At 53.5% G+C, this 22721-nt stretch overlaps 1 protein-coding gene across 24 annotated transcripts in view; it reads left to right on the top strand.

Annotated features, from left to right (window-relative positions):
- Positions 1-22721, top strand: part of NPHS1 (NPHS1 adhesion molecule, nephrin) — a 67370-nt gene that overhangs the window by 38539 nt on the left and 6110 nt on the right. For 12 of the 24 annotated variants that reach the window (XR_014940225.1, XM_085530938.1, XM_085530937.1 and 9 more), the window contains 9 exons: positions 137-309; positions 2914-3051; positions 9020-9157; positions 10932-11053; positions 12788-12971; positions 15660-15807; positions 18901-19118; positions 20954-21065; positions 21557-21720. Coding sequence is in view for 16 of the 24 variants with exons in the window: in XM_085530938.1 (XP_085387064.1) it covers positions 137-309; positions 2914-3051; positions 9020-9157; positions 10932-11053; positions 12788-12971; positions 15660-15807; positions 18901-19118; positions 20954-21065; positions 21557-21720 (1397 nt within the window). In the remaining 8 variants the exon portion in view is untranslated. Of the gene's footprint in view, positions 1-136; positions 310-2913; positions 3052-9019; positions 9158-10931; positions 11054-12787; positions 12972-15659; positions 15808-18900; positions 19119-20953; positions 21066-21556; positions 21721-22721 lie in introns of those variants that run through there. The other 12 variants (XR_014940226.1, XM_085530934.1, XM_085530935.1 and 9 more) reach the window with 9 other exon arrangements.

The following is a 22721-nucleotide window of genomic DNA, read 5'->3' as shown; positions in this document are numbered from 1 at the left end:
TTGTGCCCCATAGAACCCCATAGAGCCCCATTGTGCCCCATAGAGCCCCATTGTGCCCCATAGAACCCCATAGGGCCCATATTAAGTTCCATTGTGCCCCATCCATCCCATAATACCCCGCGTTCTCCCCCCCCAGCCATTCCGGTTCCGCTCTGACGTCACTTCCGGCTCAGTTCGGCGGCGTCCAATCCCGTTCCGTCCTTCGGTTCCACGTGACCCCGTCGGACTCGGGGCGGCGCGTTACATGCCGGGCCAACACGGAGCAGCGAGGGGTCAGCGCCAGCGCAGAGCGGACACTGACCGTACTGCGTCAGTAACAGCGCCCCCTAGCGGCTGGAGGCCGATATTACAGCCCATAGGGGATAATGGGCCCATAGGGGATAATGTACTGCGTCAGTAACAGCGCCCCCTAGCGGCTGGAGGCCGATATTACAGCCCATAGGGGATAATGGGCCCATAGGGGATAATGTACTGCGTCAGTAACAGCGCCCCCTAGCGGCTGGAGGCCGATACTACAGCCCATAGGGAGTAATGGGCCCATAGGGGATAATGTACTGCGTCAGTAACAGCGCCCCCTAGCGGCTGGAAGCCGATATCACAGCCCATAGGGAATAATGGGCCCATAGGGAATAATGGGCCCATAGGGAATAATGGGCCATAGGGGATAATTGGCCCATAGGGAATAAAGGGCCATAGGGGATAATGGGCCCATAGGGGATAATGGGCCCATAGGGGATAATGTACTGCGTCAGTAACAGCGCCCCCTAGCGGCTGGAGGCCAATATTGCAGCCCATAGGGGATAATGGGCCCATAGGGGATAATGTACTGCGTCAGTAACAGCGCCCCCTAGCGGCTGGAGGCCGATATCACAGCCCATAGGGAATAATGGGCCCATAGGGGATAATGGGCCCATAGGGGATAATGGGCCCATAGGGAATAATGGGCCCATAGAGGATAATGTACTGCGTCAGTAACAGCGCCCCCTAGCGGCTGGAGGCCGATATCACAGCCCCATAGGGAATAATGGGCCCATAGAGGATAATGGGCCCATAGGGAATAATGTACTGCGTCAGTAACAGCGCCCCCTAGCGCCTGGAGGCCAATATTACAGCCCATAGGGAATAATGGGCCCATAGGGAATAATGGCCCCATAGGGGATAATGTACTGCGTCATTAACAGCGCCCCCTAGCGGCTGGAGGCCAATATTACAGCCCATTGGGAATAATGGGCCCCTAGGGAATAATGGGCCCATAGAGGATAATGTACTGCGTCAGTAACAGCGCCCCCTAGCGCCTGGAGGCCAATATTACAGCCCATAGGGAATAATGGGCCCATAGGGGATAATGGGCCCATAGAGGATAATGTACTGCGTCAGTAACAGCGCCCCCTAGCGCCTGGAGGCCAATATTACAGCCCATAGGGAATAATGGGCCCATAGGGGATAATGGGCCCATAGGGAACAATGGCCACATAGGGGATAATGGGCCCATAGGGAATAATGGGCCCATAGGGGATAATGGGCCCATAGGGGATAATGGCCACATAGGGAATAATGGGCCCATAGGGAATAATGGACCCATAGGGAATAATGGGCCCATAGGGAATAATGGGCCCATATGGGATAATGGGCCCATAGGGAATAACAGAGCTCCATTGAGAGCATACAGCCCCATAGGGAGTAACACAGCCCCATAGGGGATAACGGCCCCATTGAGAGCCCATTGAGAGCATACGGCCCCATAGGGAATAACAGCCCCATAGAGAATAACACAGCCCCATATATATATCCCCATACAACCCCATATACCCCCATATACCCCCATATACCCCCATATAACCTCATATACCCCCATATAACCCCATACAACCCCATATAACCCTATATACCCCAAATATAACCCGTATAACCCCATATAACCCCATGTAACCCCATATCCCCCCATATATCCTATATAACCCCATATACCCCCATATAACCCCATGTAACCCCATATCCCCCAATATAACCCATACAACCCCATATAACTCCATATACTCCGATATAATCCAATGTAACCCTATATCCCCCCATATATCCCCCATATAACCCCATATACCCCCATATAACCCCATGTAACCCCATATCCCCCCATATAACCCCATATAACCTCATATAACCCATATAACCCCATATTCCCCCATATACACCCATATAACCCCATATCCCCCCACATAACCCCATATACCCCCATATCCCCCCATATAACCCCATATATCCCATATAACCCCATACAACCCCATATAACCCCATATAACCCCATATAACCCCATATATCCCATATAACCCCATATAACCCCATATAACCCATATAACCCCATATAACCCCATGTAACCCCATATAACCCCATATAACCCCATATAACCCATATAACCCCATATAACCCCATATAACCCCATATAACCCCATATAACCCATATAACCCCATATAACCCCATATAACCCCATATAACCCCATATAACCCCATACAACCCCATATAACCCTATATACCCCAAATATAACCCGTATAACCCCATATAACCCCATGTAACCCCATATCCCCCCATATATCCTATATAACCCCATATACCCCCATATAACCCCATGTAACCCCATATCCCCCAATATAACCCATACAACCCCATATAACTCCATATACTCCGATATAATCCAATGTAACCCTATATCCCCCCATATATCCCCCATATAACCCCATATAACCCCATATAACCCCATAACCCCATATACCCCCATATAACCCCATATAACCCCATAACCCCATATAACCCATATAACCCCATATAACCCCATATAACCCCATATCCCCCCATATAACCCCATATAACCCCATATAACCCCATATAACCCCATGTCTCCCCTGTATCCCCGCAGACCCGCCCCTGATTTCGCTGCCGGGAGACCCCGTGGTGGTTCTGGAGGGGGGGTGGGCGGAACTTCCGGCGTCGGTTCGAGCCCATCCCCCACCCGAGAGCTGCGTCTGGAGCCGGGACGGGACCGACGTCACTTCCGGTACGGAGGGGGGGGGGGGGGTTGGAAGGGGGGGAAACACGACTGGTCTGTACTGGTCCAGACTGGTCTATACTGGTCTATATTGGTCTGTACTGGTCTATATTGGTCTGTACTGGTCTATATTGGTCTGTACCGGTCTATATTGGTCTGTACCGGTCTATATTGGCCTGTACTGGTCTATACTGGTCTATATTGGTCTGTACTGGTCTATATTGGTCTGTACTGGTCTATATTGGCCTGTACTGGTCTATATTGGTCTGTACTGGTCTATATTGGCCTGTACTGGTCTATATTGGTCTGTACTGGTCTATGTTGGTCTGTACTGGTCTATATTGGCCTGTACTTGTCTATATTGGTCTGTACTGGTCTATACAGGCCTGTACTGGTCTGTACTGGTCTATATTCGCCTGTACTGGTCTATATTGTTCTGTACTGGTCTGTATTGGCCTGTACTGGTCTATATTGGTCTATACTGGTCTATATTGGCCTGTACTGGTCTATATTGGTCTGTACTGGTCTATATTGGCCTGTACTGGTCTGTACTGGTCTATATTGGACTGTACTGGTCTATATTGGTCTGTACTGGTCTATACAGGCCTGTACTGGTCTATATTGGTCTGTACTGGTCTCTATTGATCTGTACTGGTCTATACTGGTCTATATTGGCCTGTACCTGTCTATATTGGTCTGTACTGGTCTATATTGGCCTGTACCTGTCTATATTGGTCTGTACTGGTCTATATGGGCCTGTACTGGTCTATATTGGTCTGTACTGGTCTATATTGGTCTGTACTGGTCTATATGGGCCAGTACTGGTCTATATTGGACTGTACTGGTCTATACTGGTCTGTACTGGTCTATATGGGCCTGTACTGGTCTATATTGGACTGTACTGGTCTATACTGGTCTGTACTGGTTTATATTGGTCTGTACTGGTCTATATTGGCCTGTACCGGTTTGTATTGGTCTGTACTGGTCTATATTGGCCTGTACTGGTCTATATTGGTCTGTACTGGTCTATATTGGTCTGTACCGGTCTATATTGGTCTGTACTGGTCTATATTGGCCTGTACCGGTCTATATTGGCCTGTACTGGTCTATATTGGCCTGTAGTGGTCTATATCGGTCTGTACTGGTCTATATTGGCCTGTACTGGTCTATATTGGTCTGTACTGGTCTATATTGGTCTGTACTGGTCTATATTGGCCTGTACTGGTCTATATTGGTCTGTACTGGTCTATGTTGGTCTGTACTGGTCTATATTGGCCTGTACTTGTCTATATTGGTCTGTACTGGTCTATACAGGCCTGTACTGGTCTGTACTGGTCTATATTGGCCTGTACTGGTCTATATTGGCCTGTACTGGTCTATATTGTTCTGTACTGGTCTATATTGGCCTGTACTGGTCTATATTGGTCTATACTGGTCTATATTGGCCTGTACTGGTCTATATTGGTCTGTACTGGTCTATATTGGCCTGTACTGGTCTGTACTGGTCTATATTGGACTGTACTGGTCTATATTGGTCTGTACTGGTCTATACAGGCCTGTACCTGTCTATATTGGTCTGTACTGGTCTATACAGGCCTGTACTGGTCTGTACTGTTCTATATTGGCCTGTACCGGTCTATATTGGTCTGTACTGGTCTATATTGGTCTGTACTGGTCTATATTGGCCTGTACTGGTCTATACTGGTCTATATTGGCCTGTACCGGTCTATACTGGTCTGTACTGGTCTATATTGGCCTGTACTGGTCTCTATTGATCTGTACTGGTCTATACTGGTCTGTACTGGTCTATATTGGCCTGTACTGGTCTATATTGGCCTGTACCGGTCTATATTGGTCTGCACTGGTCTATATGGGCCTGTACTGGTCTATATTGGACTGTACTGGTCTATATTGGCCTGTACTGGTCTATACTGGTCTGTACTGGTCTATATTGGTCTGTACTGGTTTATATTGGCCTGTACTGGTCTGTATTGGTCTGTACTGGTCTATATTGGCCTGTACTGGTCTATATGGGTCTGTACTGGTCTATATTGGCCTGTACTGGTCTCTATTGATCTGTACTGGTCTATACAGGCCTGTACTGGTCTATACAGGCCTGTACTGTTCTATACAGGCCTGTACTGGTCTATATTGGTCTGTACTGGTCTATATGGGCCTGTACTGGTCTATATTGGTCTGTACTGGTCTATATGGGTCTGTACTGGTCTATACTGGTCTGTACTGGTCTATATTGGTCTGTACTGGTTTATATTGGTCTGTACTGGTCTATATTGGCCTGTACCGGTTTGTATTGGTCTGTACTGGTCTATATTGGCCTGTACTGGTCTCTATTGATCTGTACTGGTCTATACAGGCCTGTACTGGTCTATACAGGCCTGTACTGGTCTATACAGGCCTGTACTGGTCTATATTGGTCTGTACTGGTCTATATGGGCCTGTACTGGTCTATATTGGTCTGTACTGGTCTATATGGGTCTGTACTGGTCTATACTGGTCTGTACTGGTCTATATTGGTCTGTACTGGTTTATATTGGTCTGTACTGGTCTATATTGGCCTGTACCGGTTTGTATTGGTCTGTACTGGTCTATATTGGCCTGTACTGGTCTATATTGGTCTGTACTGGTCTATATTGGTCTGTACCGGTCTATATTGGCCTGTACCGGTCTATATTGGCCTGTACTGGTCTATATTGGCCTGTAGTGGTCTATATGGGTCTGTACTGGTCTATATTGGCCTGTACTGGTCTATATTGGTCTGTACTGGTCTATATTGGCCTGTACTGGTCTATACTGGTCTATATTGGCCTGTTCTGGTCTATACTGGTCTGTACTTGTCTATATTGGCCTGTACTGGTCTCTATTGATCTGTACTGGTCTATACTGGTCTGTACTGGTCTATATTGGCCTGTACCTGTCTATATTGGTCTGTACTGGTCTATACAGGCCTGTACTGGTCTATATTGGCCTGTACTGGTCTGTACTGGTCTATATTGGTCTGTACTGGTCTATACTGGTCTATATTGGCATGTACCGGTCTATACTGGTCTGTACTGGTCTATATTGGCCTGTACTGGTCTCTATTGATCTGTACTGGTCTATACTGGTCTGTACTGGTCTATATTGGCATGTACCGGTCTATACTGGTCTGTACTGGTCTATATTGGCCTGTACTGGTCTCTATTGATCTGTACTGGTCTATACTGGTCTGTACTGGTCTATATTGGCCTGTACCGGTCTATATTGGTCTGTACTGGTCTATATGGGCCTGTACTGGTCTATATTGGACTGTACTGGTCTATATTGGACTGTACTGGTCTATATTGGTCTGTACTGGTCTATATTGGTCTGTACTGGTTTATATTGGCCAGTACTGGTCTGTATTGGTCTGTACTGGTCTATATTGGCCTGTACTGGTCTATATGGGTCTGTACTGGTCTATATTGGACTGTACTGGTCTATATTGGTCTGTACTGGTCTATATTGGTCTGTACTGGTTTATATTGGCCAGTACTGGTCTGTATTGGTCTGTACTGGTCTATATTGGCCTGTACTGGTCTATATTGGCCTGTACTGGTCTATACTGGTCTATACTGGTCTATATTGGCCTGTTCTGGTCTGTACTGGTCTATATTGGCCTGTACTGGTCTCTATTGATCTGTACTGGTCTATACTGGTCTGTACTGGTCTATATTGGCCTGTACTGGTCTGTACTGGTCTATATTGGCCTGTACTGGTCTATACAGGCCTGTACTGGTCTATATTGGCCTGTACTGGTCTATATTGGCCTGTACTGGTCTATATTGGTCTGTACTGCTCTATATTGGCCTGTACTGGTCTGTATTGGCCTGTACTGGTCTATATTGGCCTGTACTGGTCTATATTGGTCTGTACTGCTCTATATTGGCCTGTACTGGTCTGTATTGGTCTGTACTGCTCTATATTGGCCTGTACTGGTCTGTATTGGTCTGTACTGGTCTCTATTGGCCTGTACTGGTCTATATTGGCCTGTAGTGGTCTATATCGGTCTGTACTGGTCTATATTGGCCTGTACTGGTGTATATTGGCCTGTACTGGTCTCTATTAATCTGTACTGGTCTCTATTGGTCTGTACTGGTTTGTACTGGTCTATACTGGTCAGGACTGGTCTATACTGGTCTTTACTGGTCCAGACTGGTATATACTGGTCCAGACTGGTCTATACTGGTCCATACTGGCCTGTTCTGGTCTGTATTAGTCCATACTGCCCTATACTGATTCATACTGTCCCATACTGGTCCGTACTGGTCCATACTGGTCCATAATGGTCCATACTGCCCCATACCAGTCCCATACTGTCCCATACTGTCCCATAATACCCCATAATGTTCCATACTGCCCCATACTGTTCCATACTGGTTTGTAGTGCCCCATACTGGTCTATACTGGTCTATAACGTTCCATACTGGTCCATACTGCCTCATACTGGTCCATACTGTTCCATACTGCCCCATAATACCCCATACTGGTCTATACTGGTCTATAATGTTCCATACTGATCCATACTGTTCCATACTGCCTCATACTGTTCCATACTGGTCTGTAGTGCCCCATACTGGTCTATACTGGTCTGTAACGTTCCATACTGGTCCATACTGGTCCATACTGCCTCATACTGGTCCATACTGTTCCATACTGCCCCATAATACCCCATACTGGTCTATACTGGTCCATACTGTTCCATACTGGACTGTAGTGCCCCATACTGGTCTATACTGGTCCATACTGCCACATACTGGTCTATACTGGTCTATAATGTTCCATACTGGTCCATACAGACCCATACTGGTCCATACTGGTCCGTATTGCCCCATACTGGTCTATACTGGTCTATAACATTCCATACTGGTCTGTAGTGCCCCATACTGGTCTATACTGGCCTATAATGTTCCATACTGGTCCATGCTGTTCCATACTGCCCCATACTGTTCCATACTGGTCTGTAGTGCCCCATACTGGTCTATACTGGTCTATAACGTTCCATACTGCCCCATACTGTTCCATACTGGTCTGTAGTGCCCCATACTGGTCTATACTGGCCTATAATGTTCCATACTGGTCCATACTGTTCCATACTGGTCTGTAGTGCCCCATACTGGTCTATACTGGTCTATAACGTTCCATACTGCCCCATACTGTTCCATACTGGTCTGTAGTGCCCCATACTGGTCTATACTGGTCTATAACGTTCCATACTGGTCCATACTGTTCCATACTGGTCTGTAGTGCCCCATACTGGTCTATACTGGTCTGTAGTGCCCCATACTGGTCTATACTGGTCTATAATGTTCCATACTGCCCCATACTGTTCCATACTGGTCTGTAGTGCCCCATACTGTTTCATACTGTTCCATTCTGCCCCATACTGTTCCATACTGGTCTGTAGTGCCCCATACTGTTCCATACTGGTCTGTAGTGCCCCATACTGGTCTATACTGGTCTATAATGTTCCATACTGCCCCATACTGTTCCATACTGGTCTGTAGTGCCCCATACTGGTCTATACTGGTCTATAACGTTCCATACTGGTCCATACTGTTCCATACTGGTCTGTAGTGCCCCATACTGGTCTATACTGGTCTATAATGTTCCATACTGGTCCATACTGTTCCATACTGGTCTGTAGTGCCCCATACTGGTCTATACTGGTCTGTAGTGCCCCATACTGGTCTATACTGGTCTATAACGTTCCATACTGGTCCATACTGTTCCATACTGCCCCATACTGGTCTATAACGTTCCATACTGGTCCATACTGTTCCATACTGCCCCATACTGGTCTATACTGGTCTGTAGTGCCCCATACTGGTCTATACTGCTCTATAATGTTCCATACTGGTCCATACTGTTCCATACTGGTCCGTAGTGCCCCATACTGGTCTATACTGGTCACTAACGTTCCATACCGGTTTCCTCCCAGCAGAGGGCGCCCGAGTGCGGCTGCGCGGTTGGTCGCTGCTGCTGTTGAACGTGACCCGGTTGGACGCGGGGCGGTACCGGCTGCGCTGCACCAACGACGAGGGGACAGGAAGCGCCACAGTCACATTGAGCGTCCACTGTGAGACACAGCGACACCTGGCGGCCGGGGGGAGGAACTGCACCCCATAGGGATCAATAGGGACACATAGAGATCAATAGGGACCCCATAGGGATCAATAGGGGCACATAGAGACACATAGGGATCAATAGAGACCCTATAGAGACCCCATAGGGATCAATAGGGACCCCATAGAGACCCCATAGAGATCAATAGGGACACATAGAGACCCCATAGGGATCAATAGGGACACATAGAGACCCCATAGGGACACATAGGGACACATAGAGAGCCATAGGGACCCATAGAGAGACATAGAGACCCCATAGGGACACATAGGGACCCACAGAGAGCCATAGAGACCCCATAGGGACACATAGGAACACATAGGGACCCATAGAGACACATAGAGACACATAGAGATACAGAGGGACACATAGAGAGACATAGGGACCCATAGGGACACATAGAGACCCATAGTGACCCATAGAGACCCATAGAGACCCATAGAGACACATAGGGACACACTGAGACCCATAGGGACACATAGAGACCCATAGGGACCCATAGGGACCCATAGAGACACATAGGGACCCATAGAGACCCATAGGGACCCATAGAGATCCATAGAGACCCATAGAGACCCATGGAGACCCACAGAGAGCCATAGAGACCCATAGGGACACATAGGGGCACATAGAGACGCATAGGGACACATAGAGACACATAGAGACCCATAGGGACACATAGGGACCCCTAGAGATCCATAGGGAACCATGGAGATCCATAGAGACCCATAGAGACCCATAGGGACACATAGGGACACATAGAGACACATAGAGACCCATAGGGACACATAGGGACCCATAGAGACCCACAGAGAGCCATAGAGACCCCATAGGGACACATAGAGACCCCATAGGGACACATAGAGACACATAGAGACCCATAGAGACCCATAGAGACACATAGAGACCCATAGGGACACATAGAGACTCATAGGGACACATAGAGACACATAGGGACACATAGAGACACATAGGGACACATAGGGACCCATAGAGACCCATAGGGACACATAGAGACCCATAGGGACACATAGGGACACATAGGGACACATAGAGACCCATAGGGACACATAGAGACTCATAGGGACACATAGAGACACATAGGGACACATAGAGACACATAGGGACCCATAGGGACACATAGGGACCCATAGAGACCCATAGGGACCCATAGAGATCCATAGAGACCCATAGAGACCCATGGAGACCCACAGAGAGCCATAGAGACCCCATAGGGACACATAGAGACCCATAGAGACTCATAGGGACACATAGAGACCCATAGGGACACATAGAGACCCATAGGGACACATAGAGACACATAGAGACCCATAGGGACAAATAGGGACCCATAGCGACCCATAGAGACAAATAGGGGATCATAGAGACCCATAGAGACACATTGAGAACTATAGGGACACATTGAGACTAATAGAGACCCATAGAGACCCCATAGGGAACAATAGGAACCCTATAGAGACCCATAGAGAGACCCAATAGAGACCCATATAAAGACCCATAGAGACCCATAGGAACCAATAGGGACACATAGGGACCCATAGGGATCCATAAGGACCCCATAGAGACCCATAGAGACCCATAGGGACCAATAGGGACACATAGGGACCCATAGTGATCCATAGGAACCACATAGAGACCCATAGAGCGACCCATAGAGAGACCCCCACACACCTCCTGACCCCACTGACCTTTTGCCCCCCCCCCAGACCCCCCCAGCATCGTTTGGGCTCCTGACCCGGTTCTGGTTGACGAAGGTGGCGCCGCTGAGCTGCAATGTGGGGCAGAAGGGAACCCACTGCCCCCCAACAGCCTGCAGTGGGGGCGGCTGGTACCTATGGGGTGATATGGGGCGCTATGGGGCGCTATGGGGTGATATGGGGCACTATGGGGTGATATGGGATGATATGGGTCACTATGGGGTGATATGGGGCGCTATGGGGTGATATGGGGTGCTATGGGGTGATATGGGGCACTATGGGTTTATATGGGGTGATATGGGGTGCTATGGGGCGCTATGGGGTGATATGGGGTGCTATGGGGTGATATGGGGCACTATGGGTTTATATGGGGTGATATGGGGTGCTATGGGGCGCTATGGGGTGATATGGGGCACTATGGGGTGATATGGGATGATATGGGGCACTATGGGGTGATATGGGATGATATGGGGCACTATGGGGTGATATGGGGCACTATGGGGTGATATGGGATGATATGGGGCACTATGAGGTGATATGGGGTGATATGAGGCACTATGGGGTGCTATGGGGTGCTATGGGGCACTATGGGGTGCTATGGGGCACTATGGGGTTATATGGGAGGATATGGGGCACTATGGGATGATATGGGGTGCTATGGGGTGCTATGGGGTGCTATGGGTCACTATGGTATGATATGGGGCACTATGGGGTGATATGGGATGATATGGGGCACTGTGGGGTGATATGGGATGATATGGGGCACTATGGGATGATATGGGGCACTATGGGGTGATATGGGGCACTATGGGGTGATATGGGGTGCTATGGGGCACTATGGGGTGCTATGGGATGATATGGGGCACTATGGGGTGATATGGGATGATATGGGGCAGCAGTGGGGCTCTATGGGGCACTATGGGGCTCAGTGAGGCTCTATGGGGCTCTGTGGGGCACAACGAAGACCCAATGGTGCACTATGGGGCTCAGTGGAGACGGAATGGGGCTCAATGGGGCTCAATGGTGCAGCTATGGGGTGCTATGGGGCACGATGGAGACACAGTGGGGCAAAATGATGACCCAATGAGGCTCTATGGGGCACAATAGGGATCTATGGGGCACAGTGGAGACCCAATGGGGCTCTATGGGGCACAGTGGGGATCTATGGGGCACAATGGAGACCCAATGGGGATCTATGGGGCACAGTGGAGACCCAATTTGGCTCTATGGGGCACAATGGGGATCTATGGGGCACAGTGGAGACCCAATATGGCTCTATGGGGCACAATGGGGATCTATGGGGCATAGTGGAGACCCAATGGGGCACTATGGGGCACAGTGGAGACCCAATAGGGCTCTAGGGGGCACAATGGGGATCTATGGGGCAAAATGGAGACCCAATGGGGCTCTATGGGGCACAATGGGGCGCTATGGGTCACAGTGGAGACACAATGTGGCTCTATGGGGCACAGTGGAGACACAATGGGGCTCTATGGGGCACAGTGGGGATATATGGGGCACAATGGAGACCCAATGGGGCTCTATGGGGCACAGTGGAGACACAATGGGGCTCTATGGGGCACAGTGGGGATCTATGGGGCACAATGGAGACCCAATGGGGCTCTATGGGGCACAATGGGGATATATGGGGCACAATGGAGACCCAATGGGGCACTATGGGGCACAGTGGAGACCCAATAGGGCTCTATGGGGTACAATGGGGATCTATGGGGCACAGTGGAGACCCAATATGGCTCTATGGGGCACAATGGGGATCTATGGGGCACAGTGGAGACCCAATATGGCTCTATGGGGCAGCAGTGTGTCTCTATGGGTCCCAATGGGTCTCAATGTGTTCCCCCCAGCAGGAGGCGTCCTATGGGGCAGTCCCAGGTCCTCTGCCCCCCGGGCTTCAATCTGTGGGTTCTGCCCCACGGATCCGCCTGCAGGTGGCGCCAGCGCGGCGGGACTTAGCGGGAGCTTATCAGTGCCATGTGGATAATGGGGTCAGCCCCACAGCGAGGGCCACCATCAGGCTGGTGGTCAGATGTGAGTGGGGCAGATGTGGGGTGGGTATGGGGCAGATATGGGGCGGCTCTGGGGTGGCTATGGGGCGGGTATGGGGCTGAAAAAGGGCAGATATGGGGCGGCTATGGAGTGACTATGGGGATAGCAATGGGATGGCAATGGGGCAGCAATGGGGTAGCTATAGGGCAGATATAGGGCAGCTATGGGGCGGGTATGGTACAGATACGGGATGGATATGGGGCGGGTATGGGGTGGGGCAGATGTGGGGTGGATATGGGGCGCTGTGGGGTGGGTACAGGGCAGGTAAGGGGCAGCAATGGAGTGGCTATGGGGCAGATATGGGGCAGCTATGGGGTGGGTATGTGGTGGGTATGGGGCAGGACAATGGGGTCAGCCCCACGGCCAGGGCCACCATCAGGCTGGTGGTCAGATGTGACTGGGTCGGATGTGGGGCGGGTGTGGGGTGGGTATGGGGCAGAAATGGGGTGGCTATGGGGCGGGTATGGGGTGGGCATGGGGCAGCTCTGGGGTGGCTATGGGGCATATATGTGGCAGCTATGGGGTGGGTATGGGGCGTCTATGGGGCTGTAAAATGGCAGCTATGGGACAGATAGGGGGCGGCTATGGGGTGGCTATGGGGATAGCAATGGGACGGCAATGGGGCAGCAATGGGGTAGCTATAGGGCAGATATAGGGCAGCTATGGGGTGGGTATGGTGCAGATATGGGGCGGGTATGGGGTGGGGCAGATATGGGGTGGATATGGGGCGCTGTGGGGTGGGTACAGGGCAGGTAAGGGGCAGCAATGGAGTGGCTATGGGGCAGATATGGGGCAGCTATGGGGTGGGTATGTGGTGGGTATGGGGCAGGACAATGGGGTCAGCCCCACGGCCAGGGCCACCATCAGGCTGGTGGTCAGATGTGAGTGGGGCAGATGTGGGGTGGGTGTGGGGTGGATATGGGGCGGGTATGGGGCAGCTCTGGGGTGGCTATGGGGCATATATGCGGTAGCTATGTGGCAGCTATGGGGCGTCTATGGGGCTGTAAAATGGCAGCTATGGGACAGATAGGGGGCGGCTATGGGGTGGCTATGGGGATAGCAATGGGATGGCAATGGGGCAGCAATGGGGTAGCTATGGGGCAGATATAGGGCAGCTATGGGGCGGGTATGGGGCAGATATGGGGTGGATATGGGGCGGGTATGGGGTGGGGCAGATATGGGGCAGCTATGGGGCGCTTTGGGGTGGCTGTGGGCCAGGTACGGGGCTGCCATAGGGGAGCTATGGGGCAGCTATGGGGTAGCTATGGGACAGTTATAGGGCAGCTATGGGGCAGCTATGGGGCAGCTATGGGACAGTTATAGGGCAGCTATGGGGCAGCTATGGGACAGTTATAGGGCAGCTATGGGGCAGAAATGGGGCAGATATGGGGTGGATATAGGGCGCTATGGGGCAGCTCTGGGGCAGTTATAGGGCAGCTATGGGACAGTTATAGGGCAGCTATGGGGTAGCTATGGGGCAGCTATGGGGCAGCTATGGGGCAGATCTGGGGCCATCATTGAGTTCATCCATTGGGGTCATCAGTGGGGTCATGTCTGAGGTGCCTTCCTTGACCCCCTGACCTCTGACCTTTTGACCCCATAACCTTTGACCCCTTGACTGCTGACTGTTGACCCGGAGACCTTTGACCCATGTTGGCTGATCCTCTGACCTCTGACCTTCTGACCTCTCACCTTTGACCCCCTGACATCTGACCCTTGTTGCCCTGTCCTTTGACCCCTGACCCTTGACCCTCTGACCTTTGACTCCATGACCGTTAACATTTGACCCCATGCTCTTTGACCTTTTTGACCTCTGACCTTTTTGACCTCCTTATCTTTGACCCCACGACCTCTGACCTTTGACTCATGCCCTCTGAACTTCTGCCCTCTGACCCCTGACCCCTGACCTTTTGGCCCCCTGACCTCTAACCCAGTGATCCCAGAGCTTTGAGCTCCTGACCTCTGACCTTTGACCGCCAAACCCTTGATCCCATGACCCTGACCATTCACCCCTGACCTTTGACCCCGACCCCTGACCTTTGATGGCCCATGACCTTTGACCTTGTAGCATCTGGATCTAGACCCCATGACCCCTGACCCTTCACCTCTGACCTTTGACCCCCTGACACCCTGACCGTTGACCTCTCTGACACTTGACCTTTGACCCACTGATGCTTGACCTTTGACCCCATGATCTCTGACCCTTAACCCCTGAACCTTGACCTTTGACTCCATTACCTCTGATCTTTGACCCCCTGACCATTGACCTCCTTGCCCATGACATCAAACCACCTGACCCCTGACCTTTGACCCCATTACCTCTGACCTTTGGCCACCTTCCCCCCTGACCTTTGACCCTCTGACCTCTCACCTTTGACCTCCCGTCCCCTTGAGCCATAACTTTGGATCATCTGACCTCTCGCCTTCGACCCTCTGATTGCTGACCTTTGACCTCAGGACCTCTGACCTTTGACCCCACTACCCCTGACCCCCTGACCTCTGACCCTTGGCGCTCTGACCTTTGACCCTATGTCGTCTCACCTTTGACCCACTGAGGATTGACCTGTGACCTTTGACCGCTTGACCCCTGACTTTTGGCCTTGTGACCTCTGACACCTGACCTTTGACCCTCTGACCTCTGTTCCTGTGACCTTTGACCTTTGCCCTCAGACGGCCCCGAGCTGGATGACGAGCTCCCGTTGGTGTGGGTCCAAGATGGCGCCGATTGGGCCCAACTGTGCTGCAGGGCCCGCGGGGTCCCACCTGTACAGCTCAGCTGGGAGCGGCACGGCCAATCACTGCCCCCCAACGGACAGCGGTAACCAATCACAGGCAGCCGCCGTTAACGGGAGCCAATCAGAGCTTGTTGGGGTCAATGGGAGCCAATCAGAGTCTGTTGGGGTCTATAGAAGCCAATCAGAGTCAGATGGGGTCAACGGGAGCCAATCAGAGTCGGATGGGGTCTACGGGAGCCAATCAGAGTCTGTTGGGGTCAATGGGAGCCAATCAGAGTCAGATGGGGTCAATGGGAGCCAATCGGATTTAGTTTGTGGTCAAGAGGAACCGATCAGGGCCTGATGGGGTCAACTGGAGCCAATCAGAGCCAGTTGGGGTCAATGGGAACCAATCAGAGCCAGCTGAGGTCAACTGGAGCCAATCATATTTAGTTTGGGGTCAATGGGAACCAATCAGAGCCAGCTGGGATCAAAAAGAACCAATCAGATTTAGCCGGGATCAGCATTCCACCCCAGCTCTGTCCCATCCCTCCCAGCCCCATTCCCAGTTACATTCCCACACCCCCAGTTCCCATTCCCATTCCCCCCCAGTAACTCCCAGTTCCCCCAGCCCTCTCCAGTCCCTCCCAGTCCCACTCCCATGTTTCAGCCCCATTCCCCCCCCAGTAACTCCCAGTCCCTCCCAGTCCTCCCAGTTCCCCCCTATTCCCCCTCCCATTCCATCCCAGTCCCTCCCAGTCTATCCCTGTCCTCCCAGTTCCCCCCCATTCCCTCTCCCATCTCCTCCCATGTCCTCCCAGTTCCCTCCCAGTCCATCCCAGTCCATCCAAGTTCTCCCAGTTCCCTTCCATTCCCTCCCAGTTCCCCCTCAGTCCCATTCCCAGTCCTTCCCATTCCCTCCCAGTCCATCCCAGTGCTCCCATTTCCCCCCCATTCCCCCTCCCAGTCCATCCCAGTCCATCCCAGTCCATCCCAGTCCATCCCAGTCCCTCCCAGTCACTCCCAGTCCATCCCAGTCCCTCCCATCCCAGTCCCTCCCATTCACCTCCAGTTCCTTCCCAGTTTCTCCCAGTCCATCCCAGTCCCTCCCAGTCCATCCCAGTTCATTCCAATCCATCCCAGTTCATCACAATTCCTCCCATTCCCTCCCAGTCCATCCCAGTGCTCCCAGTTCCCCCCCATTCCCCCTCCCATTCCCTCCCAGTCTCTCTCAGTCCCTCCCAGTCCATCCCCATCCTCCCAGTTCCCCCTCCAACCGCCCCCCATCCCCTCCCAGTTCTCCCAGTCCTCCCAGTTCCCCCCTATTCCCCCTCCCAGTCCATCCCAGTCCATCCAAGTTCTCCCAGTTCCCTTCCATTCCCTCCCAGTTCCCCCTCAGTCCCATTCCCAGTCCTTCCCATTCCCATCCCAGTCCATCCCAGTGCTCCCATTTCCCCCCCATTCCCCCTCCCATTCCATCCCATTCCATCCCATTCCATCCCATTCCACCCCAGTCCATCCCAGTCCCTCCCAGTCCCTCCCAGTCCATCCCAGTCCCTCCCATCCCAGTCCCTCCCATTCACCTCCAATTCCTTCCCAGTCTCTCCCAGTCCATCCCAGTCCATCCCATTCCACCCCAGTCCCTCCCAGTTCCTCCCAGTCCATCCCAGTGCTCCCAGTTCCCCCCCATTCCCCCTCCCATTCCCTCCCAGTCTCTCTCAGTCCCTCCCATCCCCTCCCAGTCCATCCCTATCCTCCCAGTTCCCCCTCCAACCGCCCCCCATCCCCTCCCAGTTCTCCCAGTCCTCCCAGTTCCCCCCTATTCCCCCTCCCAGTTCCATTCCAGTCCATCCAAGTTCTCCCAGTTCCCTTCCATTCCCTCCCAGTTCCCCCTCAGTCCCATTCCCAGTCCATCCCAGTGCTCCCATTTCCCCCCCATTTCCCCTCCCATTCCATTCCAGTCCATCCCAGTCCATCCCAGTCCATCCCATTCCACCCCAGTCCATCCCAGTCCATCCCAGTCCCTCCCAGTCACTCCCAGTCCATCCCAGTCCCTCCCATCCCAGTCCCTCCCATTCACCTCCAGTTCCTTCCCAGTTTCTCCCAGTCCATCCCAGTCCACCCAGTCCCTCCCAGTTCCTCCCAGTCCATCGCAGTTCATTCCAATCCATCCCAGTTCATCGCAATTCCTCCCATTCCCTCCCAGTCCATCCCAGTGCTCCCAGTTCCCCCCATCCCCCCTCCCATTCCCTCCCAGTCTCTCTCAGTCCCTCCCATCCCCTCCCAGTCCATCCCCATCCTCCCAGTTCCCCCTCCAACCGCCCCCCATCCCCTCCCAGTCACTCCCAGTCCTCCCAGTTCCCCCCTACTCCCCCTCCCATCCCCCTCCCAGTCCATCCCAGTTCTCCCAGTTCCCTTCCATTCCCTCCCAGTTCCCCCTCAGTCCCATTCCCAGTCCTTCCCATTCCCTCCCAGTCCATCCCAGTGCTCCCATTTCCCCCCCATTCCCCCTCCCATTTTCCTCCCAGTCACTCCCAATTCTCCCATCCCCTCCCAGTTCCTCCCAGTCCGTCCCACTTTCCTCCCAGTCCATCCCAGTCTCCCTAAACCCCTTCCCATTCCTTCCCAGTCCCTCCCAGTGCTCCCAGTTACCCCCATTCCCCCTCCCATTCCCTCCCAGTCCGTCCCAGTGCTCCCAGTCCCCCCCTCAGTCCCATTCCCAGTTCTCTCCCAGTGCTCCCAGTGCTTTCCCATCCCCTCCCAGTTCCCCCCCATTCCCTCTCCCATCTCCTCCCATTCCTTACAAGTTCCCTCCCAGTCCCTCCCAGTCCCTCCCAGTCTCTCTCAGTCCCTCCCATTCCCCTCCCATTCCCTCCCAGTTCTCCCGGTACCTTCCCAGTTCGTCCCAGTCAATCCCCGTCCTCCCAGTTCCCCCCCCATTCCCTCTCCCATCTCCTCCCAGTCCATCCCAGTTCATCCCAGTTCATCCCAGTCCCTCCCAGTCCATCCCAGACCATCCCAGTTCCTCCCAGTCCATCCCAGTTCATCCCAGTCCATCCCAGTCCATCCCAGTCCCTCCCAGTCCATCCCAGTCCATCCCAGTCCCTCCCAATCCCATCCCAGTCGCTCTCAGTCCATCCCAGTCCATCCCAATCCCATCCCAGTCCATCCCAGTCCATCCCAGTTCCACCCATCAGGTTCCATTGGCGGCAGTGGCGCGAGGGTCCGTGGAGCAGCAGCGTCCTGACGGTGACCAACATCAGCCTGGAGCGCTCCCAGCGCCGCTCCCAGCTCAGCTCCAACTGGGACCAGTATCCAAACTGGGAGCCCCAGAACCGGACACTGGGGACCTTCGTCTGCGTGGCGACCAGCGCCAGGGGAAGCGCAAGGAGGGAGATGAGGATCCAGCTGGCGGGTAATGGGAGGGACTGGGATGGACTGGGAGAGAACTGGGAGGGACTGGGAGGGAACTGGGATGAGCTGGGAGGGACAGGGAGGGAACTGGGAGGGAACTGGGAGGGAACTGGGAGGGAACTGGGATGAGCTGGGAGGGACTGGGAGGGAACTGGGAGGGACTGGGATGGAAATGGAGGGTCTGGGAGGGAACTGGGAGGGAACTGGGAGGGACTGGGAGGGAACTGGGATGAGCTGGGAGGGACAGGGAGGGAACTGGGAGGGAACTGGGAGGGAACTGGGATGAGCTGGGAGGGGCTGGGAGGGACTGGGAAGGACTGGGATGGAACTGGGAGGGACTGGGAGGGACTGGGAGGGAACTGGGAGGGACTGGGAGGGAACTGGGATGAGCTGGGAGGGACTGGGAGGGAACTGGGAGGGAACTAAGAGGGACTGGGAGGGACTGGGAGGGAACTGGGAGGGACTGGGAGGGAACTGGGAGGGAACTGGGAGGGGACTGGGAGGGACTGGGAGGGAATGGTAGGGACTGGGAGGGACTGGGAGGGAACTGGGAGGGACTGGGAGGGACTGGGAGGGAACTGGGAGGGACTGGGAGGGAACTGGGAGGGAACTGGGAGGGACTGGGAGGGAACTGGGAGGGAACTGGGAGGGACTGGGAGGGACTGGGAGGGAACTGGGAGGGAACTGGGAGGGACTGGGAGGGAACTGGGAGGGAACTGGGAGGGACTGGGAGGGGACTGGGAGGGACTGGGAGGGAATGGTAGGGACTGGGAGGGACTGGGAGGGAACTGGGAGGGACTGGGAGGGACTGGGAGGGAACTGGGAGGGAACTGGGAGGGAATGGTAGGGACTGGGAGGGACTGGGAGGGAACTGGGAGGGACTGGGAGGGACTGGGAGGGAACTGGGAGGGAACTGGGAGGGACTGGGAGGGACTGGGATGGACTGGGAGGGACTGGGATGGACTGGGAGGGAACTGGGAGGAACTGGGAGGGAACTGGGAGGGAACTGGGAGGGACTGGGAGGGATGGGAATGGAATTTAGGGGGGACTGGGAGCACTGGGAGGGGAATAGGAGGGGATGGGAAGGAATGGGAGCAACTGGGAGGGACTTGGAGGAACTGGGAGGGGCAAATGGGGGGAACTGGGGTGGACTGGGATGAATTGGGAGGGAATGGGAGGCACAGGGAGGGGACTGGGAGGGACTGGGAGGGACTGGGAGCACTGGGAGGGAATGGGAATGGGACTGAGGGGGGACTGGGGTCACTGGGAGGAACTGGGAGGGACTGGGAGGGAATGGGAGCAACTGGGAAAGAGCAGGAGGGGACTGGGGGCGCTGGGAGGGGATGGGAGGGGGAAAGGGGGGAACTGGGAGGTAATGGGAGGGACTGGGAATGGGACTGAAGGGGGACTGGGAGCACTGGGAGGGGGAATGTATGGGGGGACTGGGAGGGAATATGGGGATACTGGGAGAGACTGGGAGGGGATTGATGGGGAAATGGGGTGAACCGGGAGGACTGGGAGGGACTGGTTCACACTGGTCCCTATTGGTTTATAATGGTCCATACTGGTTTGTACTGGTCCATACTGGTTTATACCGATCCATACTGGTCCATACTGGTTTTTAATGGTCCACAGTGGTTTATAATGGTCCATACTGACCCATACTGGTTTGTACTGGCTCACACTAGTGCATACTGGTTTATAATGTTCCATACTGGTTCATACTGGTTTATACCCATCCATACTGGTCCATACTGGTCCATACTGGTTCATACCGGTTTATACCCATCCATACTGGTCCATACTGGTCCATACTGGTCCATACTGGTCCTACAGACCGGCCGGATCCCCCCCGCGATGTGCGAGTGTTGGAGATCCACCCCACAGCGCTGACCCTGACCTGGAGAGCCGGATATGGGGGGGGGCAGCAACAGAGCTTCATTATCAGGTGGGGGGCAAATTGGGGGGGTAAAAACAGAGGGGGGGGAGCAAAATGGGGTTGGGGGGCAAAAATGAGAGGAGCAATAATGGGGGGGGCAAAGTGGGGGGGGTAGGGGGCAAATATGGGGTGGGAACTAAAATATGGGGTGGGGGGGTGAAAATGGAGGGGAGGTAAAATGGGGGGGCAATAATGAGGGGGTAAATGGGGGGGGAAGTAGCGGGGGGCAAAAATGGGGGGGTGAAATAACGGGGGGGACAAAATGGGGGAGGCAATAACGGGGGTTCAAAAATGGGGCTGGAAAAAAAAGGGGGTTAAAAATGGGGATGGGGAGAAATGGGGGGGGGGCCAATAACTGGTGGGGCAAAATGGGAGGGAGGGAAATGGGGAGGGGGCAATAATGGGGGGGGGGGGCAAAAATGGGGGTCAGTAATGGGGGGCAGGTGGCACTGATATTACTTCTGGGTCGCACTAACATCACTTTCGGTTCCTCCCCATAGGGTGGATGGTCCCGGAGCTCCGCCCCCCCCCGCCTCCTTCCTGGCCTCAGACCCCCCCCTTACGGTGGGGGGTCTCCGTCCGTCCACCACGTATGACGTCATCGTCGTCGCACGTAACGCACGCGGGGACAGCGCCCCCGTCGCCATTACGGCCACCACTTCTGGTATGGAGAAGGAAGTGGAAGGGGGGTGGGACCGGAAGTTGAGGGGGTGGAGTGGAAGGGCACGTGTGGGGAGGGGAGATGGGAAATGGGTTTGAAGTGGGGGGGGGGGGTTAAATGGGAATGGAGGGGGGTGGGACCGGAAGTTGGAGTCGGAACTGGAAGTGGAAGAGGAAGTGGAAATGAAAGTGAAAGTGGAAGTGGAAGTGGAGGTGGAAAAGGAAGTGGAAGTGGAAGAGGAAGTGGAAGTGAAGGGGGGCAACAAACTGGAAGTCAATACGGAAATGATGGCAGAAAGTGAAAGTGAAAGTGGAATCGGGGTTCCAAAGTGAAACAGGAAGTCAAAGCCAGAGGGAAAGGAAGTGGCAGGTTGGGACAGGAAGTGGGGGGGGAGGCAAGGGGAAGGAGGGGGGGGTTAAATGGAAATGGAGGGGGGTGGGACCAGAAGTTGGAGTTGGAACCGGAAGTGGAAGAGGAAATGAAAGTGAAAATGGAAGTGGAAGTGGAGGTGGAGGTGGAAAAGGAAGTGGAAGTGGAAGAGGAAAAGGAAGTGGAAGTGAAGGTGAAGGGGGGCAACAAACTGGAAGTCAATACGGAAGTGATAGCAGAAAGTGAAAGTGAAAGTGGAATCGGGGTTCTGAAGTGAAACAGGAAGTCAAAACCAGGGGGAAAGGAAGTGGCGGATTGGGACAGGAAGTGGGGGGGGAGGCAAGGGGAAGGAGGGGGGGGTTAAATGGAAACGGAGGGCGGTGGGACCAGAAGTTGGAGTCGGAACCGGAAGTGGAAGAGGAAGTGGAAATGAAAGTGAAAGTGGAAGTGGAAGTGGAAGTGGAGGTGGAGGTGGAAAAGGAAGTGGAAGAGGAAGAGGAAGAGGAAGTGGAAGTGAAGGTGAAGGGGGGCAACAAACTGGAAGTCAATACGAAAGTGATGGCAGAAAGTGAAAGTGAAAGTGGAATCGGGGTTCTGAAGTGAAACAGGAAGTCAAAGCCAGAGGGAAAGGAAGT

The sequence above is a fragment of the Coturnix japonica genome, unplaced genomic scaffold (genome assembly GCF_054131305.1).
Source record: "Coturnix japonica strain WE unplaced genomic scaffold, WE-NBRP24 Scf039, whole genome shotgun sequence".
Lineage (NCBI taxonomy): Eukaryota > Metazoa > Chordata > Aves > Galliformes > Phasianidae > Coturnix > Coturnix japonica.
Note: the sequence above shows the minus strand (reverse complement) of the source record. Positions and strands in the feature narration are given on the sequence as shown.